Genomic DNA, 18,744 nt, shown 5'->3' with positions numbered 1-18,744 from the left:
CGACCACAGTTGGAACCGGAAGTTCTATCACTAAGCGAGGCAGTTGCTAAGTGAGTCATGCCTTCATTTTACGACCTTTTTTGCCAGGGTCATTAAGCGAATCGCCATGGCCGTTAAGTGAACCATGTGGTCATTAAGTGAATCCGGCTTCCCCCATTGGCTTTGCTTGTTGGAAGCTGGCTGGGAAGGTCGCAAATAGCAATCACATGACCCTGGGATGCTGCAACTGTCATAAATACATGCTGGCTACCAAGCACCTGAATTTTGATCATGTGACTGTGGGGACACTGTGATGGTTGTAAGTGCAAGGACCTGTCGTAAGTCACTTTTTTAGCACCATCATAACGTTGAATGGTCGCTAAACGAATGGTTGTAAGTCCAGTACCTGTATAAATTCCATCTCAGTTCAACTTCCTTACAGTTTCTGGATCAGAAGCAAGAGGCAGTGTGGGGTAGTGGTCAGAGTTTTGCACCGAGATTGCGAGGATCCTGGTTCAGCTCCATCTACAACCTCAAAATCTCCTCAAGTGATTTTGGGCCAGTCTCTCTCTCTCTCTTTCAGCCAAACCTTCCTTGCAGGGTTGTTGTAGGGGAAGGAAGGGAGGGGAGGAATGAAAGAAAGGAGGAAGAAAGAGGGGGAATAGAGAGAGGGAGGAAAAGGAGGAATGAAAGAAGGAAGGAAGGAAGGGAAAGAAGAGAGAGAAAGAGAGAGAAAGGAAAGAAAGAAAGAAGAAGGAAGGGAGGAAGGAAGGAGGAAAGAAGAAAAGGAAAGAAGGAAGAGACAGAGACAGAGAAAGAGAGAGAAAGAAAAAACAAAGGGAGTAAGGAAGAGAAAGAAAGATGGAGGGAGGGAGGGAGGAAGGAAGGAAGGAGGGAAAACCTGGAGTTTAAGATAGGGGGGTGAGTGGGAGGTTAGTTGGTTTTGAAACCCAGAGATGGGGCACAATTCCAACCCGAGAAGTAAAACAAGCAAATGGTTTATAGAAAATGGCAAAGGGGTTTATACAGGATTGTTAACCCTAAACCCAGATGAACCAATTCCCGAAGGTCCGTGCTTTGCTGCGTTCACATAACACACATTGCCTAAACCAGCCAAGCGTAGCATGCCTTAACATCCCAGCTCGCCCAACATGCAGCCAAGACGCCATCTTTCCCAGTGCGTGGACCAGCATCTTCTGGGAAGCCACCCCCTGAAACAGTTCCGTTTTTAACAGACAAAACCACATGACAAAGAAATGCTAGCTTGGACTTTTTTTTTTACAGCATGTCAAACCACTTCATGGGTTTAGACTATCATTTTCATTTATTTCCTCCTTACAAATTGCAGGAAACCACACTGCTGAGTTCATGCCATCCTGCTGCAAAAAATTCACACGCCTTAGGAGACGTGCGAACCAAGTGGTGCAAAAGCTTTGGTCTGCGGCTCGGCACGCCAGGCAAACAGGTTGCTCTGGCTTGCTCAGCAAACCAGCATTGAAACAAACCATGGCTTTACGCTACCTGGAGACTGAATTTTGTAAGCTGTGGTCAGAGGCTTGGCACGGTGGGGAAACCCATCCTGTTGTGCTTTATCCAGCAAGTGATTTCCAAATTTGCAAAGCTGCTTTTCGAAGGCGAACCTTAGTGGGTGCTCCATTAAGGACCAAGAATGAAGCAGACAAGCCAAGATGGTTTGGTTTGATTCCAGGCTAAGCCTTGTCCTCCTCTTCCACTTTCCTTCTCAGGTTCTCTCAAATTGCTTGTAAAACGCCCCTGCCTTCCTTTCTTCACTCTTGTCCACCCAACACAGATCAAGAATCTGCTTTAGATTACAGTTAGTCCTCACTTAACAACCATTCCTTTAGTGATGGTTCGGACTTATGACGGTGCTGGAAAAAATGACTTACAAGTGGTACTCACACTCACAACCGTCGCAGCATCCCCACAGTCATGTGATCACGATTCAGACATTTGGCAACCAGTTCACATTTACGACCTTCATGGTCTCCCATAGTCCCATGATCACCATTTTCTACCTTCCCAGCTGGCTTCTGGCAAGCAAAATCAACGGGGAACTGCATGATCGCTTAACGACCACATGGTTTGCTTAACCCCGGTGGTGATTTGCTTAACGCTGCTGCAAAAAAGGTCATAAAATCGGGTCGGATTCACTTAATAGCCACTGTGCTTAGCAACTGAAATTCCGGTCCTAGTTGTGGTCATTAAGCGAGGACTACCCACAGTTCAACAGTTCTTCCAGGTAACCATCACCCACCTTTTTTCCTTGTCCTGCCTGCTGGCAGCCTGGAGTCATTTTTCATGGGATGCAAAAGCGTCCTATTCTTACCGTTTAATTTTAAAGACCCTCAGTGGAATCAAATCAGACTGCAAACTTCATGCCCACCTCATTGATTGCTTTTTGGAAGGCAGCCCAGCAGACTGTTCTGAAAGCGAGGCAAGGCCCTTGGCTGGGAAAAAGTTGCAGATGTTGGACTACGGCCTTACCAAAATCTTTTCAGAGTGTTGGTCTCAATGCGTGACGCTCTCCAGTTGCCGGCCTTCCCATATCCTTTGCAGGCAAAGTCTTCCAGCCAAAATGAACTGTTTTTATGCAGTTTGAAGCTTCTTCTGGCCTAGCAAAGTCTATGCAGGGTCAGGTCAAAAACTGCTCCTGAGTTAATATAATTTAAATTTTAAAAGTAAATTCAAGTAATACACTCACTCTCCTATATTTATTCATTCCCCCTTTCCTAACTATCTATAACATCCATCCACCCACCCATCCATCATCTCTATCTGTCATCTATCCATCCATCCATCCATCCATCCTCTCCCTCTCTCTCTCTCTCTATTTATAATTAGGCCAAAACTTTTGAAACTTCAGGACACCCCCCCCCCATGCCTCCTTGGCTAGTAAGCTTGGTTCTCACCCTCAAAGGATGCGGGAACGTACTTTATTTCATTGTAAAGTTTTGAAATTATTTATTTCGTTTCCTGATTTCGGTCTGTGGAATAATTCAATGTACAATCCCATTGGTTTTCTCAGTTAAATTATTCAATTAATGTAATGAAAAGTCAAGGTCATATAACGAATGAGTGGCTGCCTGCTCATCAGATGCTCACCGCGGTTTGGGTTAACCTCGGTTGGTTTTCTTCGGCCGTCAAGCAACCCTGCAGGCTGACCTGGGCATCCGCAGGGGCAGCAGGTGACTTCGCAGGAATCACGACATCGCTGCAAAGCTGTGCAAAGGACGGTCATCTGCATCCTTCACACATCACCGTGGGGTTCTGGCCACTTAGGGTGGCTGGGTTCATTTCTAGTTCAGGATATTGTGCAGAGTCAAAAAATGGGTTAATTTGTCATGTCCTCTCAGCTTTAATCTCCAAAGCAACTGATAAATGACTAGAAGGTGAGGCATCAACCAGTAAATTGCTGGAACGCAGTTGCAGCAACCACAAAAGATCTGAAGAATGACTCACAACCAATAAATAAATATTCCGGGAACCAAGAGCTGGAAAAGAAAGAAAAAGAAAGAAAGAAAGAAAGAAAGAAAGGAAGGAAGGAAGGAAGGAAGGAAGGAAGCAAGCAAGCAAGCAAGCAAGCAAGCAAGCAAGCAAGCAAGCAAGCAAGCAAGGAAGGAAGGAAGGAAGGAAGGAAGGAAGGAAGGAGGGATTGTATTTAATTATTGGAACTATTTGTTATTGTTGTTTCACTTCCACTTTTTTTTTCTTCAGTAATTTAAAGATTTCCCCTCCTTCCCTAGCAATGGTGATGCCCTGTGTATCCACTGGAATTCATTGACTGATTGATTGATTGATTATGTGCCATCAAGTCGTTATTGACTCTTAGCAACCACATAGACAGATTTTCTTCATGACAGTCGGTGCCCTACCTTGTCTTTGAGGTCTTCAACAGCGCCCCTTCACCACTGTAACCGAGTCCCCCCACCTTGCTGGTGGTCATCTTCTTCTCCCCGTTCCGTCTACCTTTCCGCACCTGGAGAAGAGAGCCTTCTCCAGAGAGCTGGGTCTTCACATCATGTGTCCAAAATATTTGTGCCTCAAGTGAGAACTTTAGGTTGATTTATTCAACGATCCATCAGTTTGTTTTCTTGGCTGTCCATGGTCTTCTCAGGAGTCTTCTCCAACACCCAAGTTCAAAGGGGTCAATGCTCTTCCTCTCCTGCTCCTTCAACGTCCAACTTTCACTTCCATGGAGGGTCACTGGGAGGACCAGGGCTCGCTCGATTCTGATCTTTGTGTAGGTATAGATGTATCACGGCATCTGAATATCTTCTCCAAGGCCTTCATGGCTGCTCTACCAAGTGCTTTGATATCTTCATGGTTTCTCAACCTTGGCCACTTTAAGCTGGGTGGACTTCAACTCCCAGAATTCCCCAGCCAGCATTGCTGGCTGGGGGAATTCTGGGAGTTGAAGTCCACCCAGCTTAAAGTGGCCAAGGTTGAGAAACCATGAACATCATCATTGCCAATTCTAAGGATAACTGTTCTACCTGTGGTTGTTAGTTTGGTCTTCTTTATATTTAATTTTAGCCCCATTTTTTCACTTTGCTCCTCGACTTTCATCCCTAGAGCTTGCCGACCCTTTGCATTTTCGGCTCTCAAGGTGGTGTTATTGATGGTTCCCTCTCCAGGTTCAAAACCACACGCATCTTCTCTCAAATGGTGCCCATTTTCCTGAGCCCATTCCACAGCTTGGCCCATCCACAGGGAGGGGTGCCAAAAGAATCAAGGTGGTGGCTGTTGGTTGTTGGACCAGCCACAATGGCTAGATTCAAACGCAGCACATCTGCCAGGCCTGGAAGCCTTGGGGGGCCGAGCGTTACAGTTTTGAGAACGGAAGGAGACAGAATCGCAAAATGAAGAATGTAATGCAACAGAGGGGGGGATTTGGGTTGGGATTTTTTTTCCCCACTGGTTTTGTTTTTATTATTTCGCTTTTCTGAAGTCTCTTTTAGGATATATAAATTTGGAGGGGGGTGGTCCTTCCCACCGAGCAATGGTACAAAACGGTGCCGGGGAGGGGGTCGTTTTACGATTGCGTGCTTCCCAGATTTCAGCAGCATTGCCAGAGAAGGCCCCAAGAGTCATGCATGCAGAAGGGAGCCCGGTGCATGCAATGAAGGTGTTTGTGGTCCTCCAGGCTGGACCCGTAACCCTGACTGGCTATGCCAGGGATGACCAGGCCGGCCCTGTGGTCCCCAAGCCCCTGGCTGCGGGAGGCCATTGCAGGAGACGAAAAGCTGAAGCCTTCTGGCACTCCTGGGCACCGTGGGATTTCCTCCCTGGGCCTTGTCTGCTGTTTTGCACCCGCCCTTCAACGCTCTGGCAGGCCTCCTCCTCCTCACTGGGTCGGAGGTGCCTGTCTTTCCCAAAGCCCCAGCTGGGCTCCGAGCCCATTGCCATGGAAACCGCTTTCGGCAGCTGGAATCCGTGCCCGGCCGGCATGCCCGGCCGGATTTTCGAGCTGCGTTGGCTGCAGCTCCTGTGGCCATTCCAGGATGGCGAGCCACATCCTGCCCGGCTGAAACCTTTGCTCTCGGGCTGAGCATCCACAGTTGGACAGCTGGGCTGGGGCAGATCTCTGGAGCCAGAAAAATCCTCCGGTTTCCGATTGCAGTGGGCTTCCTCAGCCCCCCCACCCCGCAGGGATTAAGACAATCGAAAGAAAAAGAATTGGGCAGGCTGAGCAGGATTAGGCAAGCTGGCCGGGATCTCTCCCAGTCTAATTTCACTTTTTAAGAGCCCAGCAGGCCTGCTTGAGGAAAGACGTTCCCCCCTTCTCTGTCAACAGGGAATTCCAGGGAGAGGAGGAGGAGAAAGAGGAGGAGAGGAGAGGAAGGAAGGAAGGGAGAAAGGAAGGAAGGAAGGAAGGAAGGAAGGAGAGAAGGAGAGGAGGAGGAGAAGAGGAAGGAGAAGAAGAAGGAAGGAAGAAAGGAAGGAAGGGGAGAAGGAGGAGGAGCAGGAGAGGAAGGAAGGAAGGGAGAAAGGAAGGAAGGAAGGAGAGAAGGAGAGGAGGAGGAGGAGGAGAAGAGGAAGAAGAAGGAAGGAAGAAAGGAAGGAAGGGGAGAAGGAGGAGGAGCAGGAGAGGAAGGAAGGAAGGGAGAAAGGAAGGAAGGAAGGAGAGAAGGAGAGGAGGAGGAAGAGGAGAAGAGGAAGGAGAAGAAGAAGGAAGGAAGAAAGGAAGGGAGGGGAGAAGGAGGAGGAGCAGGAGAGGAAGGAGAAGAGGAAGGAAAGAAGGAAGGAAGGAGGAGGAGAGGGGCATCTTCTCCCTGCTAGTAGAAAGATAGCCAGGCAGGGCATTTTCCAAGACAGATGCAAAGTTGGGGATATTAAAAGATCCCTTTGTCTGCAGACTTCCTAGAAGAATTGACAAATTAAACGGTGTTTGCCCATTTGTAGACAGCCCAGGTCCAAAGTTAGGACGTTAGCCAGCTTAGAAGACAAGCCGTTCCTAAAAGCTTCTGGGCTGCCTCAGAAGTGGTTTGGTTCCAGAAGCTGAAGAGCAACTTAATTTTATTTCATCCCTCTTAACCCCCCCTTTGCTGCCTCCCTCCCAAAGAGCCCATGTGCTTTCAGAGTCCTCTTTGGGGCCCCTCCCATCTAAAAATGACTTTTTTTTTCTGAGTGGCCGGTACCACCAAGCGCCTAGCATTGTTGAAAAGCTGTTGGAGGCTGCGTTTTATGAAAAGGCAGATGCTTTGGGGAGATGCTGCACTTGGAAACCACACCATACCCCCCCCCCCCCAGTGGCTTGAAACAAATCCAGGCCAAACTGTGCCAAGGACTGGCATGGACTTAGGCTGAGAGTCAGATATCCTGGACTTCATTTCCCATCAGCCCCAAAAGCATGCCCACTGGAATTATGGGGGCTTTGCAAACACTACTACCCCTATAATTTTTAAGCAGGATTCAGAATTTGGAAACAATGTGCTGAGATTGGATTTAATGATGGCGGGGTGGAAAACTTTGCATGCCTGAAGCCTGGTCCCTGTCAGTTTCAAAGGATTATGCTTCTGGGTAAAGCTTCCCCCCGCCCCCACGTCCAGACCACCCAAGAAAGTTAATGGAGAATTTGTAATTATTATTTAGAGCAGTGCTCTTATGCTGAGTAGCCAAAAAGACTCCCAGAATTATTCACTAATAAAAAGTAAAAGGGGGAAATACAGCTATTCTTCTCCTGCAGGATTTTAATTTAAAGGATACCGGTAGTCCTCGCTTAACGACCATTCGTTTAGTGACGGTTTGGATGTCTGACGGTGCTGAAAAACTGACTTGTGACCAGTCCTCACACTTATGGCTGTCGCAGTGTCCCCACACTCACGTGATCACGATTTGGGTGCTTGGCAACTGGTTTGCATTTATGACCGTCGCAGCATCCCATAGTCATGTGATCGTCATTTTTGACCTTCCCGGCCAACTTCTGGCAAGCAAAATCAATGTGGATCCTCATGATTTGTTTAACGACCACATGGTTTGCTTAACACCCATGGTGATTCACTTAACGACCACTGCAAAAACAGTCATAAAATCAGGTTGGATTTGCTCAATGACCGCTTTGCTTAGCAACTGAAATTCCGGTCTCAAATGTGGTCATTAAGCAAGGACTACCTGTATGTCATGAAAGGAAGAAGGAGCAGGGAGGGAAGAGGAAAACAGCACACATAGGGCTCAAAATGACGAATGGCAGAGAAATACCCTGATTCCCCAACTGGTTTCTCTCTGCGGCAGTGTGATTGTTGACGGAGGAACCCTCTACACATATCTGGGGATGATTTAGTGCACAGCAGCTGGAAAGGCCCTTCACCTTTTCCCCATTCGCTGTTTTTTTGCGCCTCCCTAATATCCCCCCCTTGCCAGATCTTAGATGCATGGGAATAAATCTTTTCTAAAATACCTCTGGAATTCCACAGCTGAAATGGAAACTGAAATGGAAAGAGTGAAGCATCTATCCTAAAATCCTCAGGGCCGCTGGGCTCACGCTCAGTGCAACCTGGCCTCCGGCCTCTTCCCTGACCTGTTTTGCCTTCCGCAAACAAGCCAAGACCTCATTGCGTGCATTTGCACCATGTCCGTGGGACCCCACGGAGGTAACTTAACTCTAATCCAAGCTCAAAGCCTGCTTTCGACTCCCCCCCATCCCACCCCCGGTCATTTCCCCAACCGAAGTGACTCATATTTCCACAAAGCGCAGGGAGCTGACATTAACAAGCAGCTAATTAACACCGCCGATTTTGACAACCCTGATGTCAGAGCCTCTAATTAGTCTCGCATTCTGTTTTAATCAACTGTCCCTGCCACGGTTTTAATTTAATTTCTGGATTGGGATGCCAAGCGCAGCTCCTGCTTGCAACTCTTCGTCCTTCTTTTCTGGATCTGCACATCCTGATCTATCCACGGCGCGGTCCCCCTTATTTACCCCTCCCATTTTTGAAAAAGGCAGGCCGTGTGGACTCATGCGCCATCGGTTGCACATAACAGAGAACCCCCCGCAGAATGGCAGAACAAATCCAACTCAGGAAGGCTTGAAGGATCTCACCCAAATGCTTCCTTTTCTAATGCAAGGCTGCCTGGCACTGTTAAAAGGGGGAAGAGGCATATAACCCTCCTCTGAAGGGGTTTTTCTTGTTCCCGGAGCCAAGTCTACCTGCCCAGGACCAATCTGGGTTTTTTAGAAGCATTTGTAAACACAGCACCTCCTTCCCCTGTTAATCATGGCTTCCCAAATGTTCTTGTCTATCAAAAATCCCAAGGGAAACTCGACTTGGCTGACTTCATAGCAATAAACGTAGCAGTAGATAAGTGCTTTCTCACAGCCTCCTGTGATTTTTTTTCCCCAATTTTCCATCTGGCATCCTGCTTTGGGATCTCCTGGTGGTCTCCCATCCCGGTGCCCTGTTGCAATTACAGATAGTCCTTGCTTAATGACCACAGTTGGGACCAGAATTTCAGTTGCTAAGCGAAGTGGCCATTAAGAGAATCCGACCCAATTTTATGACCTTTTTTGTGGCGGTTGTTAAGCAAATCACCGCAGTCGTTAAGTGAACCATGCGGTCATTAAGCGAATCGCATGGTTCCCCATTGATTTTGATTGCCGGCTGCTTGACCGGGAAGGTTGAAAATGGTGATCACATGAATGCAGGGACGCTCTGATGGTTGTAAGTGTGAGGACTGGTCGTAAGTCGTTTTTTTTCAGCACCATCATAAGTCCGAACTGTTGCTAAATGAATGGTCTTGGAATTGAACTCCACTGCCAGTTAGTTTTTCTTGGTAAAGTGTGTGGCTTCTATTGATTACTTTGCAGTTGTCGATTTGTGCAGTCTATAGCTTTGGGACTTTCTTCCTCATCCCAAATCTAAGCAGGCTTTTTAAAATCCAGCCAAGGTTGGCTCAGTGCTGGCTTCTGGCCTCACCCGCTAAGTTGTAGATAATTTTAAGTCAGAAAGTTCCCTGAAACTGGAGTTTTTAGCCACCAGAGATGTAGTCTCTCGTGCATTGCTCCGAAGCCAAGCTCTTCGTCTAAATGTGGAGAGAATTTGGTTTAGTTTCGTTAGGAAGTTCAACCAGAAAACAGCATTTTCTGCTCAGAGTTGGTGATATCTTGGAGAGAAAGGCGAGAATCCTGTGAATCAGATCATCTTTTGTGCCAGTTTAGTGGGTCAAACAGAGGCTATGTGGTCATCTGTCGGAAATGATCTTCTAGAGAACCCTGCGCTAAGTTGAGGGCTGGACTAGATGACCTCTAGCACCCCTCCGACTGGGTGATTCTATGAATCTAAGGAATCAGCTCAAAATTGCCGGCATTGACAACTTGCTCCGTTGTGGGTTGAATCGGGGGCTTTCTATGTAGAAAGCCAGAGGCTTGACCACAGGACCGTGGCTTCTTCAAATAAAGGTAGGGCACCCTTCCCCAACCCGGTGCCCTCAGTTGGGGTGAACATGTCTCTCATTATTCCCAACTCCTGCCCCCCAAAACCTTTTTCAGTTTTCAATTAAGGGGAAATCATGAGAGTTACTTTGTGAGGTCCCTGTAAAAATGATACAAAATAAGTTTGTTACTCAGACACTGTGTTACTATTTATTATTATTATTATTTATTATTATACCATGGATAGACTCCAGTGCTCTGATATGCTTCAGTTATCTCACACCGAAGATCTCTGCCAATTGTTTCCTGCATACTTCAGGAGAATCCTAGAATCATAGGGTCAGAAGGAGTCCCAGAGGTCATCTAGTCCAACCCCGTCAGTGCAGGAATCCTCAAGCCATCCTGGGCAAATGGCTGTGCCTTTATTATTAGTTGTTTGCTATGGTTCACTAATCATGTATCCAGATCCTCGAGTGGAATCCTAGAATCCTAAAGTTGAAAGGGACCCTGGAGGTCTTCTAGTCCACCCCCGCCCAGAGCAGAAATTCTCAAGCCATCCTAAGACAAATGGCGGTTTAACCTGTCCTTGAAAACCTCCAGTGGTGGACATCCACGATTCAGAAGGCAGGCTGTTCCTCAGCTTCGTAGTTCTCACGATCAGGAAATTCTTCCCTATTTCTGCCGGAATAAATTCTTTGCCCAGAGATTTATAATTCAGTTTTTTAATATCTTTTTGCCTGATGAGTCCCTCGTAGGCAAAGAATGTCTTGCTTTAATTTTTCAAATAATTAAATTTTTTTCCCTCTTTTGAAGAGCATTTGCTCCATTTATATTCCACGTTTAAACATTTGTAATCCATCTTTGCTACTCTTCAAGACTACTTAGACCAGCATTTCTCAACCTTAGCCATTTTAAGATATGTGGGCTTCAACTCTCAGAATTCCCCGCGCCGGGGCAAGCAATCAGAGATCCAGGCCAGATGTTCTGCAGGGCACCTGAGCCCATGCCGGGGCAAGCGATCGGAGATCCAGGCCAGATGTTCTGCAGGGCACCCCAGCCCGCGCCGGGGCAAGCGATCGGAGATCCAGGCCAGATGTACTGCAGGGCACCCCAGCCCGCGCCGGGGCAAGCGATCAGAGATCCAGGCCATGGTGATCTAATTCAAGTTGCGATGCTTTTCAAGGCCCAGCCACCTAGGCCAGGATAAATAATTAGTGATCCTGGGCATGCACAACACTCCGGTGATCTGTGAAAAAGCCATTCGCTCATCTGATTAACCTTGGCCTGGTAATAGCTGTAGAGAATCCCATCCTTGCACGCTCCCACAGCTTTGTCTTGGCTCCATTGTGTGGCAGAGCAGAAAAGGGTCAGGAAGGGATCCTAAAGAGTGTGCCATCTTGGTCTCCTCCCAAGGAAAAAAGAGAGAATTCTTGATTCCATCTGAGTTCTTCTGAAAAGGGCTTTTTGCAGAGATCCCATTGAATTCAATGGAGTCTTTCTTACAAGAAAATCAGTTTTCTTGTAAATTGATTTCAGTTATCAGTGGTATAATATGCTTAATAAAGCATCCTGTTACTCCATTTTCTTTGCTAAATTTTGGATATAATTTTTTTTTGCTTGCATCCGTTTCTAACCCACGAAAGTTATACTTCAGGAGGCCCAATTTGGCCTGGGTTTGATTTCTGCTCTGGGTGGAATCCCAGGATAAAAATCTAAATTGGACTTCATTTGCAGAGAATTAAAAGGAAAGATCATTCATGTGGTTCTTCTCCAGTCTTGTATTTAATCTTTTTTTCTTCCAAATTATTATTCAGTTGCAACATTTGAATCTCTTCTGGGGGCCACACTCAAGTCTTTGTGGGGCTGCCCAAATTTAAGGGGCAGAAGAAAATGGGGTTACCCCTCAGGTAAGTAACCAAAAGTGGCATCCTCATTAAGCTAAGGTAATCTAGATTTGTGAGGCCCACTGCAAGCCATGATGGCAAAGTGTCGATTGTATGCAGCAAAATGTCATTGTGACATGACACAAATTATGTATTTGCAGGTCAAATTATTTGCAAATAATGCAGGTTGATTCTCGTTATTTGCGGTAGTTATGTTCTATAAAATTGGCATGAACAATGAATTAGCAAATTCATTTCTATAAAATTGCTGCGAACAATGCTTAGCAAATTCATTTCAATTCATTTCTATAAAGTTGCTGTGAACAATGAATTCAGCAAATTAATTTGCTACTCCTGGGAAATGCAAGGTATGGTTCCTGCGAGCTTCTGGATGCAACATTTTCGTCACCCCGTCAATGCACAACCTTATTTTACGTGTGTTTTGGGTTAAAGCCACCTTAATATAATTTTCAGCACCAAAATGCAAACACTGTGGCACTTAATGGACTGTGAAAAGGACCCTTGTTTACAGTATGAGAGCTGAAACAAGTTCAAACTCAGTTGGGAATGTGCGTGTCGAGCGACTCAAATTTTGGCTGCTGTGTGCATGTTTACAAATGACCGCGAGTGTTAATTTGGGGGCTGGAAGTAAATTTTAGCAAGTAGGCGAATTTGCGAATACAGAATCTGTGAAAAATGAGGATCGACTGTACATAAATTAGGATGGTGACATCATTATGTCGTCAGTGTCCCCCACCTTATTGGATGGGCACTGTGCTCCTGAACCTCTTGGATCCAGCAGACACTAAGCTAAAAGATATCAAAGTAACTTGATTACAGATGGTCTTCGACTTATGACCACAATTGGGACCGGAACTTTGGTCACTAAGCGATGCAGTCATTAAGTGAAACACCATGCAACTGTGCCTGTTTTTATGACCTTTTTTACCATGGTCATTAAGCAAATCACTGTGGTCGTTAAGTGAATCCGGCTTCCCCCACTGATTTTGCTTGTCGGAAGCCGGCTGGGAAGGTTGCAAATGGCGATCACGTGACCCCAGGATGCTGCAACTGTTGTAAATACATGGCAGTTGCCAAGTGCCTGAATTTTGATCACGTGACCATGGGGATGTCATAAGTGTGAGGACTGGTCGTAAGTCACTTTTTTCAGCACTGTTGTGACTTTGAATGGTCACTAAACAAATGGTCGTAAGTCGAGGACTACCTGTACAGAGAGCCGGTGTGGTATTGTGATTATAGTGCTGAACTAGGAACAGGGAGGCCAGATTCAGGTCTGCTCTTAACACAGAACCCCTGAGTGACTTTGGGCAGTCCCTACCTCACAAGGTTGTTGTACAGAAAAATAGGAGCAAGTTTATGTGCTTTGCCCTGAGCTCCTGAATTAAAAATGGGATATAAATCAGCATCTCCACCTGACAAAGAGTGGAAGTGACTAAAGCAGAGAAGGCTGGGATTAGATTTGAAGCTGCTCTACAGGACAGGAATTTTGGGCCTCATTTCCCTGGACAATCTGAGCCAGAGAGAAGGAGAATCTCAAGTTTGCCTTTACAGCTGCTCTGGCCCCAAGGGACAGTGGGGGGGAGACTCAGGCGCGCGGGTCCCCTTCTCGTTCTTGCAGATTTGAGGACCGGAGGCTGGGGAGAGGGACTTAGAACAGGCAGAAGAGGTAAGGGGATAGCTGGCCCAGCCTCTGTCGCCAAGGGATGGAGCGATTTGCAAATTACCCAGAAGTAACTGGAGAAGGAACTTTTAGAAACCCCGAGCTTTGGAGTGTCTGGGGGAATCTCAAATGTGCAAGGCTGGATTTCCACGGCTTGGCGACCCTTCTGGGGTGCGCTCCCCCGTCTTCAAATCAAATCAAATCACATCACATCACTTCACATCACTTTATTACAGCCATAAGGCCAGAAAACAGCAGTGTAAAACCTGTAAAGTAAGTGAACATAAATATATATAAGTTGGCAAGCAGTATGTATAAATATAAGAGATGTAGCAAGGAATGAGGATGGAATATAGGATAGGATAGGATAGGATAGGATAGGATAGAGAATATTGATTTATAGAATATAAAAGTACGGTAAGGTAAAGGTTTCCCTTGACATTAAGTCCAGTCGTGTCCGACTCTAGGGGGCGGTGCTCATCTCTGTTTCAAAGCCGAAGAGCCGGCGTTTGTCCAAAGACACTTCCTCCGTGGTCATGTGGCCGGCATGACCACACGGAACGCCGTTACCTGCCCGCCGAAGCGGTGCCTATTAATCTACTCACATTTGCATGTTTTCGAACTGCTAGGTTGGCAGGAGCTGGGACTAGCCACGGGAGCTCACCCCGCCACGCGGATTCGAACCGCCGACCTTCCGATCGGCAAGCCCAGCAGCTCAGCGGTTTAACTCGCAGCGCCACCGCGTCCCTTAAAAGTACGGCACAGGGGGCCAAATAAAAGAATAGTAGATAAAAGAGGAAATACAAGGAAATAAAATATATAACAATAAATAAATACAATATAAGGAAGTAGAGGAAACAGATCCTTCAGCTACAAGGAAGGCGAACGTGCCGGTGCTTCTCAACTTGGCAACTTTAAGACGGGTGGACTTCAACTGAATTGAGGTCCACCCATCTTAAAATTGCCAAGTTGGGAAAACCTGTGCTAGATGAGCTGCCTGGGCTGGTGCGTGGAGCATTCTTACGGCGTCCAAACCAAACAGTCTGCATTCTCTTTGGATCATATAAATCTCTCCCCGCAGTTAGATGCCCTCAGCCCACCCGGCCTGTCTTTCTTTCCCTTCCAGGCTGCCCTTCTGGGACATTCAAAGCCAACCAAGGTGATGAAAGCTGCATCCACTGTCCCATCAACAGCCGGACCACGTCGGAGGGTGCCACCAACTGCGTCTGCCGGAACAGCTATTACCGCGCGGACTCGGATCCGCTGGACATGCCCTGCACCAGTACGTTCCTCCGACAAGGCGGAGAGGAGGGTGTGAATGGAAGGACCCTGATCCCAGCTGCCTGGTTCTCCTGAACCTCGGCCAGCCAAATTTCCCCCTGTCCTATCTTTGCTATGGGTAATCAAGTGTGAGAAAGACCTTGGGATACAGGCGAAGAGACGCTGCCTGGGGAAGGGTCAGATAAGGGAGGGCAAAGCCCTCAGCTGCATAATGGGTGGAGAAAGAGGCTCAGGAGGGACCCTCCCTGGTTTCTCGGGCTGTAAAGGAGACGGCGGGAGATTTGTCCTTTCGGACTTGCAAGATTCTGCCAATGTAGCCTTACAATAAAGTAGAATTAGCTCATCTGTTCATGTTTGGTCTACCTGGGAAGGCTGACACCTAGGGAAGGGTCAGATAAGGGAGGGCAAAGCCCTCAGCTGCATAATGGGCGGAGAAAGAGGCTCAGGAGGGACCCTCCCTGGTTTCTCGGGCAGGAAAGGAGTCGGTGGGTGTGGGGGGGAGGATTTAACTTTCAGACTTGGCAAGATTTTGTTAATGTAGCCTTACAGTAAAGTAGAATTAGCTCATCTGGTCGTGTCTCCTGTCTGTTCTACCTTGGAAGGCTACATGACAATTGAACCAGGAGATTTTCCCCATCAAAATTCTAGGCTGTGCTCCAGACTGGGGGCTCCAGACTGGGGGCTCCATCCTTCCAGGGGTCGTGATACCCGTAGACTCTGGCCAATGGCCCCGTCACACGCTCCTTCCGCACTGTGTGTCCAAGTGACAAGTGATTGGCTGACCCGGTTGTGGGAACACAGGCCAGTCTCAGCGTTTGGTGCCCGCCTGGGAACGGAATAATAGATTCATTTTTTGGATTGATCAAGATTCATGGTGGTGTACAAACTACAATCATAATCCAAGGCTCCAAGCAATAATGCAACTGAGACTCAGGGTGGTGAAGTGGGGAAGGTGTTGGACTAGGAGGAGGGAGACCCAGGTTCTAGTCCTCCCATCAGCCATGGAAACTGGCCTGACCTACCTCGCAGGGTTGTTGTGGGGGAAAATAGGAGGAGGGGGCACTCTGGACGCCACCTTGCGCTCCAGTTACAAAGGGATATAACGCTAATAAATAACTACATATACCAGATTATAAGCTCATATAATCTAAAGAAGCCATCAAACAATAGATTAAATGTGATTTAATCTCAAAACCCATTCCAGAACAAATATTCTCTGGATGGCCATAACAGTGGGGGCAATACCTGCCTTGAGGGGTGAGCTGGTTCAGAGGAAGGGAGCTGCCCCCTCTGTGCCCCTCCCATCGTACATCTGGAGAAGGCTCCTTCAGCATCCATACAGCCATTGAGTGGGAAGGGAACTCAGAGGTCATCTAGTCCACCCCCTCCCCCTCTCTTTGGGTATTATTGCCCCGAGACCTGCAAACCCTAACATAAAGGAACATAACATAAAGGGACATTTCAGCACTTCTCCCTTTCTCTTTCCTTTTCATTTTCTGGCAGCCATCCCATCAGCTCCCCAGACTGTCATTTCTAGCGTGAACGAAACCTCTTTGATGCTGGAATGGAGCCCGCCCCGGGATTCTGGGGGCCGCGAGGATCTGGTCTATAACATCATCTGCAAGAGCTGTGGGTCTGGGCGCAGAGCCTGCACCCGCTGCGGGGACAATGTCCAGTTCACGCCGCGTCAGCTGGGCCTGACCGAGCCCCGCGTGTATATCAGCGATCTCTTAGCCCACACGCAGTACACCTTTGAGATCCAAGCGGTGAACGGCGTCACCGACCAGAGCCCTTTCTCGCCCCACTTTGCCTCCGTCAACATCACCACCAACCAAGCCGGTAAGAATTTACGTTCTCTTCATTGCTATATCCAAAAGTTTTCTTCCTGGGTGAAAGGGGCTTCTGTTTTCCTTCCTTGTTCTTAAGCCTTTGCTCCCTGCGTTTTCAGCCTTTTCTTTGAAAGAAAAGTAACCCGAACAAGTTTTCTATCTCGTCAGTAAGGGCTTGGCCACGGGGAGTCAAAAAAGTCAAGATGGCAGCTGTGACGGTGCAGCTGAGGACCCGCCCCTTGTTATGTGCATTGCAATGTGCATGGGAAGGGGCGTGGCTTTGATCCCGTGGTTCTGGCTGCTACCTTGATTTTATTCACACATAAAGGCATGCTGATGCATCTGGGCTTGGTGATGTGCCGAAAATACTCTAAGTCACTAGCAGGAAAATGTCATTGGGGTGTTTGCTTACAGCAAAGGGACAGGGGGAGCTGATCCCCCCACCCCATCCCGTCCTGGTCTGGATCCACGCAGCAACATTTCCAAAAGAATCTGCCGTTTTAGGATGCAAAGGATTGCCAAATGAGCATTTAAAGCAGCCTTCCTCAACCTTTCGACCCTGGAGGACTCCTTGAAATATTTTTCCGGCCTCAGGGAACCCCTGCCCATTCAGGCTCAAATAGAGGCCAGAAGTTATAAAATTACTACATTTATTTCATGGGTAGGCCTGTCTATATGCACTCACAGTGGTCTTAAACTGAAAATAACCAACGAAACTTCCCTCTTTAATGTGAAGTTGCCCAAACTTGAACCAACTTTTGAAATAAATCGTGATCGCCCAGGGAGCCCCGAGTGACCTCTCGCGGATGACCCCAATTTAAAGGGTTACTCAAGTCTTTTACCATCCCTTGCACTATGTTGCATCCAAGAAGAAAATTCCCATCCACGCATTAACCCGGTGGGTGGGTGGGTGGGTGTGCGCCCACGTGCAAGGGATCCCAGATCAAACCTTCCAGTTTGCTGGGGGGTGGGCTGCATTGTGTGGGGCGGGGAGCGCCCGCCCAACTCTGCCTGGCTTGCCACAATCTCGCCTGCTGCAATTAAGCCGCACAGTTGTGAGCTTGTTGCAGCAGCTGTGAACACTGTCACCTTTCCAGCGTGAAGGAGGGGAAGTGTGTGGCTTTTGGGAGGGGTAGAGTGAAAAATCCCTCGTTGCACTTCCACTGTTCCCACGTGCTCCAGGCTGGCCCAGCCTGATTATCCTCTGAACACAAGCCCCTATCCTGGTGTGATGAATCTATTCATTAGAGCTAAACAGTATCTGTCTGCTTGCTAATTCTCCTATAATTAGAGAGGCAGGATCCTTTCGGCGTTCGCTGCACAGCTTGGCAGCCTTGATGTTTCTCATTAGGGGCTGGAAACAGAAGCTGCGGAGGCCAACCAGAAAGCGGAGAGGGAGGGGGAAAAAAGATCCAGGGTTTGGAAAAATAAGGAACTGGCAGCACGGAAGGAAGGAGAATTGTGGCACAGCCAGATCAACCCCTTCCCACCCGCCCTGCAGGGTCACTGGGCAGGGGTGCACTGCCCACGTTGCAGGTCCTTGCGTCACCCCTCCAACACCCCCAGCAGCTGAAGAGGTTCCTGCCCATGTGCGGTGACCGGAAAGCACTTTTGTTTTGCTTTTTTCCCCCAAAGCTGGTGGGGGATCCAATGCTTGTCAAATCAAAGCCCCCCAGTTTTAGGTCATGTCCATCAGGGCTGGCTAGTTTGAACTCTTGGCCTGTCTCAAGGCCACACCGGCAATGCTCCTTCATCCCAGCAGCCGGCACATGTAAATTCCCCGTTGTCCGATGCATAATGTCGCTGGGAGTCAGGCAGCATAAAAATGTAATCTATTATCATCATTATTATTATTGGTAATCTACGATCAGATTCACAGTCAAAGACTGGCAGAAACTTAATAATTAAAGTCCTTAAGAATTACAGGTAGTCCTCGACTTACAACCACAATTTATTTATTTATTTATTTATTCATTCATTCATTCATTCATTCAATTCTTTTAGCTTCCCATCTCAGACCAGTGACTCTGGGCAGCTGACAATCGTAAAAAAACAAACAATTCAAACAATACACAAAGTTACATATAAATATAGCCAAGAGATATTAAAATTGGGACCGCAACGTCCGTCACTAAGTGGGGCAGTCAAGCGAGTCATGCTCAGTTGTACAACCTTTTTTGCTGCAGCCTTTAAGTGAATCAT

The 18,744-nt window shown here is 47.6% G+C and overlaps 1 protein-coding gene across 3 annotated transcripts in view; it reads left to right on the top strand.

Moving 5' to 3' along the window:
* The window catches only part of EPHB2 (EPH receptor B2), a 46,324-nt gene that overhangs the window by 10,135 nt on the left and 17,445 nt on the right, over positions 1-18,744 (top strand). For all 3 annotated transcript variants that reach the window (XM_063317581.1, XM_063317579.1, XM_063317580.1), the window contains exons 3-4: positions 14,559-14,714; positions 16,217-16,552. In XM_063317581.1, the coding sequence (XP_063173651.1) occupies positions 14,559-14,714; positions 16,217-16,552 (492 nt within the window). The remainder of the gene's footprint in view (positions 1-14,558; positions 14,715-16,216; positions 16,553-18,744) is intronic.

Source organism: Candoia aspera, chromosome 18, assembly GCF_035149785.1.
Source record: "Candoia aspera isolate rCanAsp1 chromosome 18, rCanAsp1.hap2, whole genome shotgun sequence".
Lineage (NCBI taxonomy): Eukaryota > Metazoa > Chordata > Lepidosauria > Squamata > Boidae > Candoia > Candoia aspera.
This window is presented reverse-complemented; position numbering and strand designations above follow the sequence as displayed.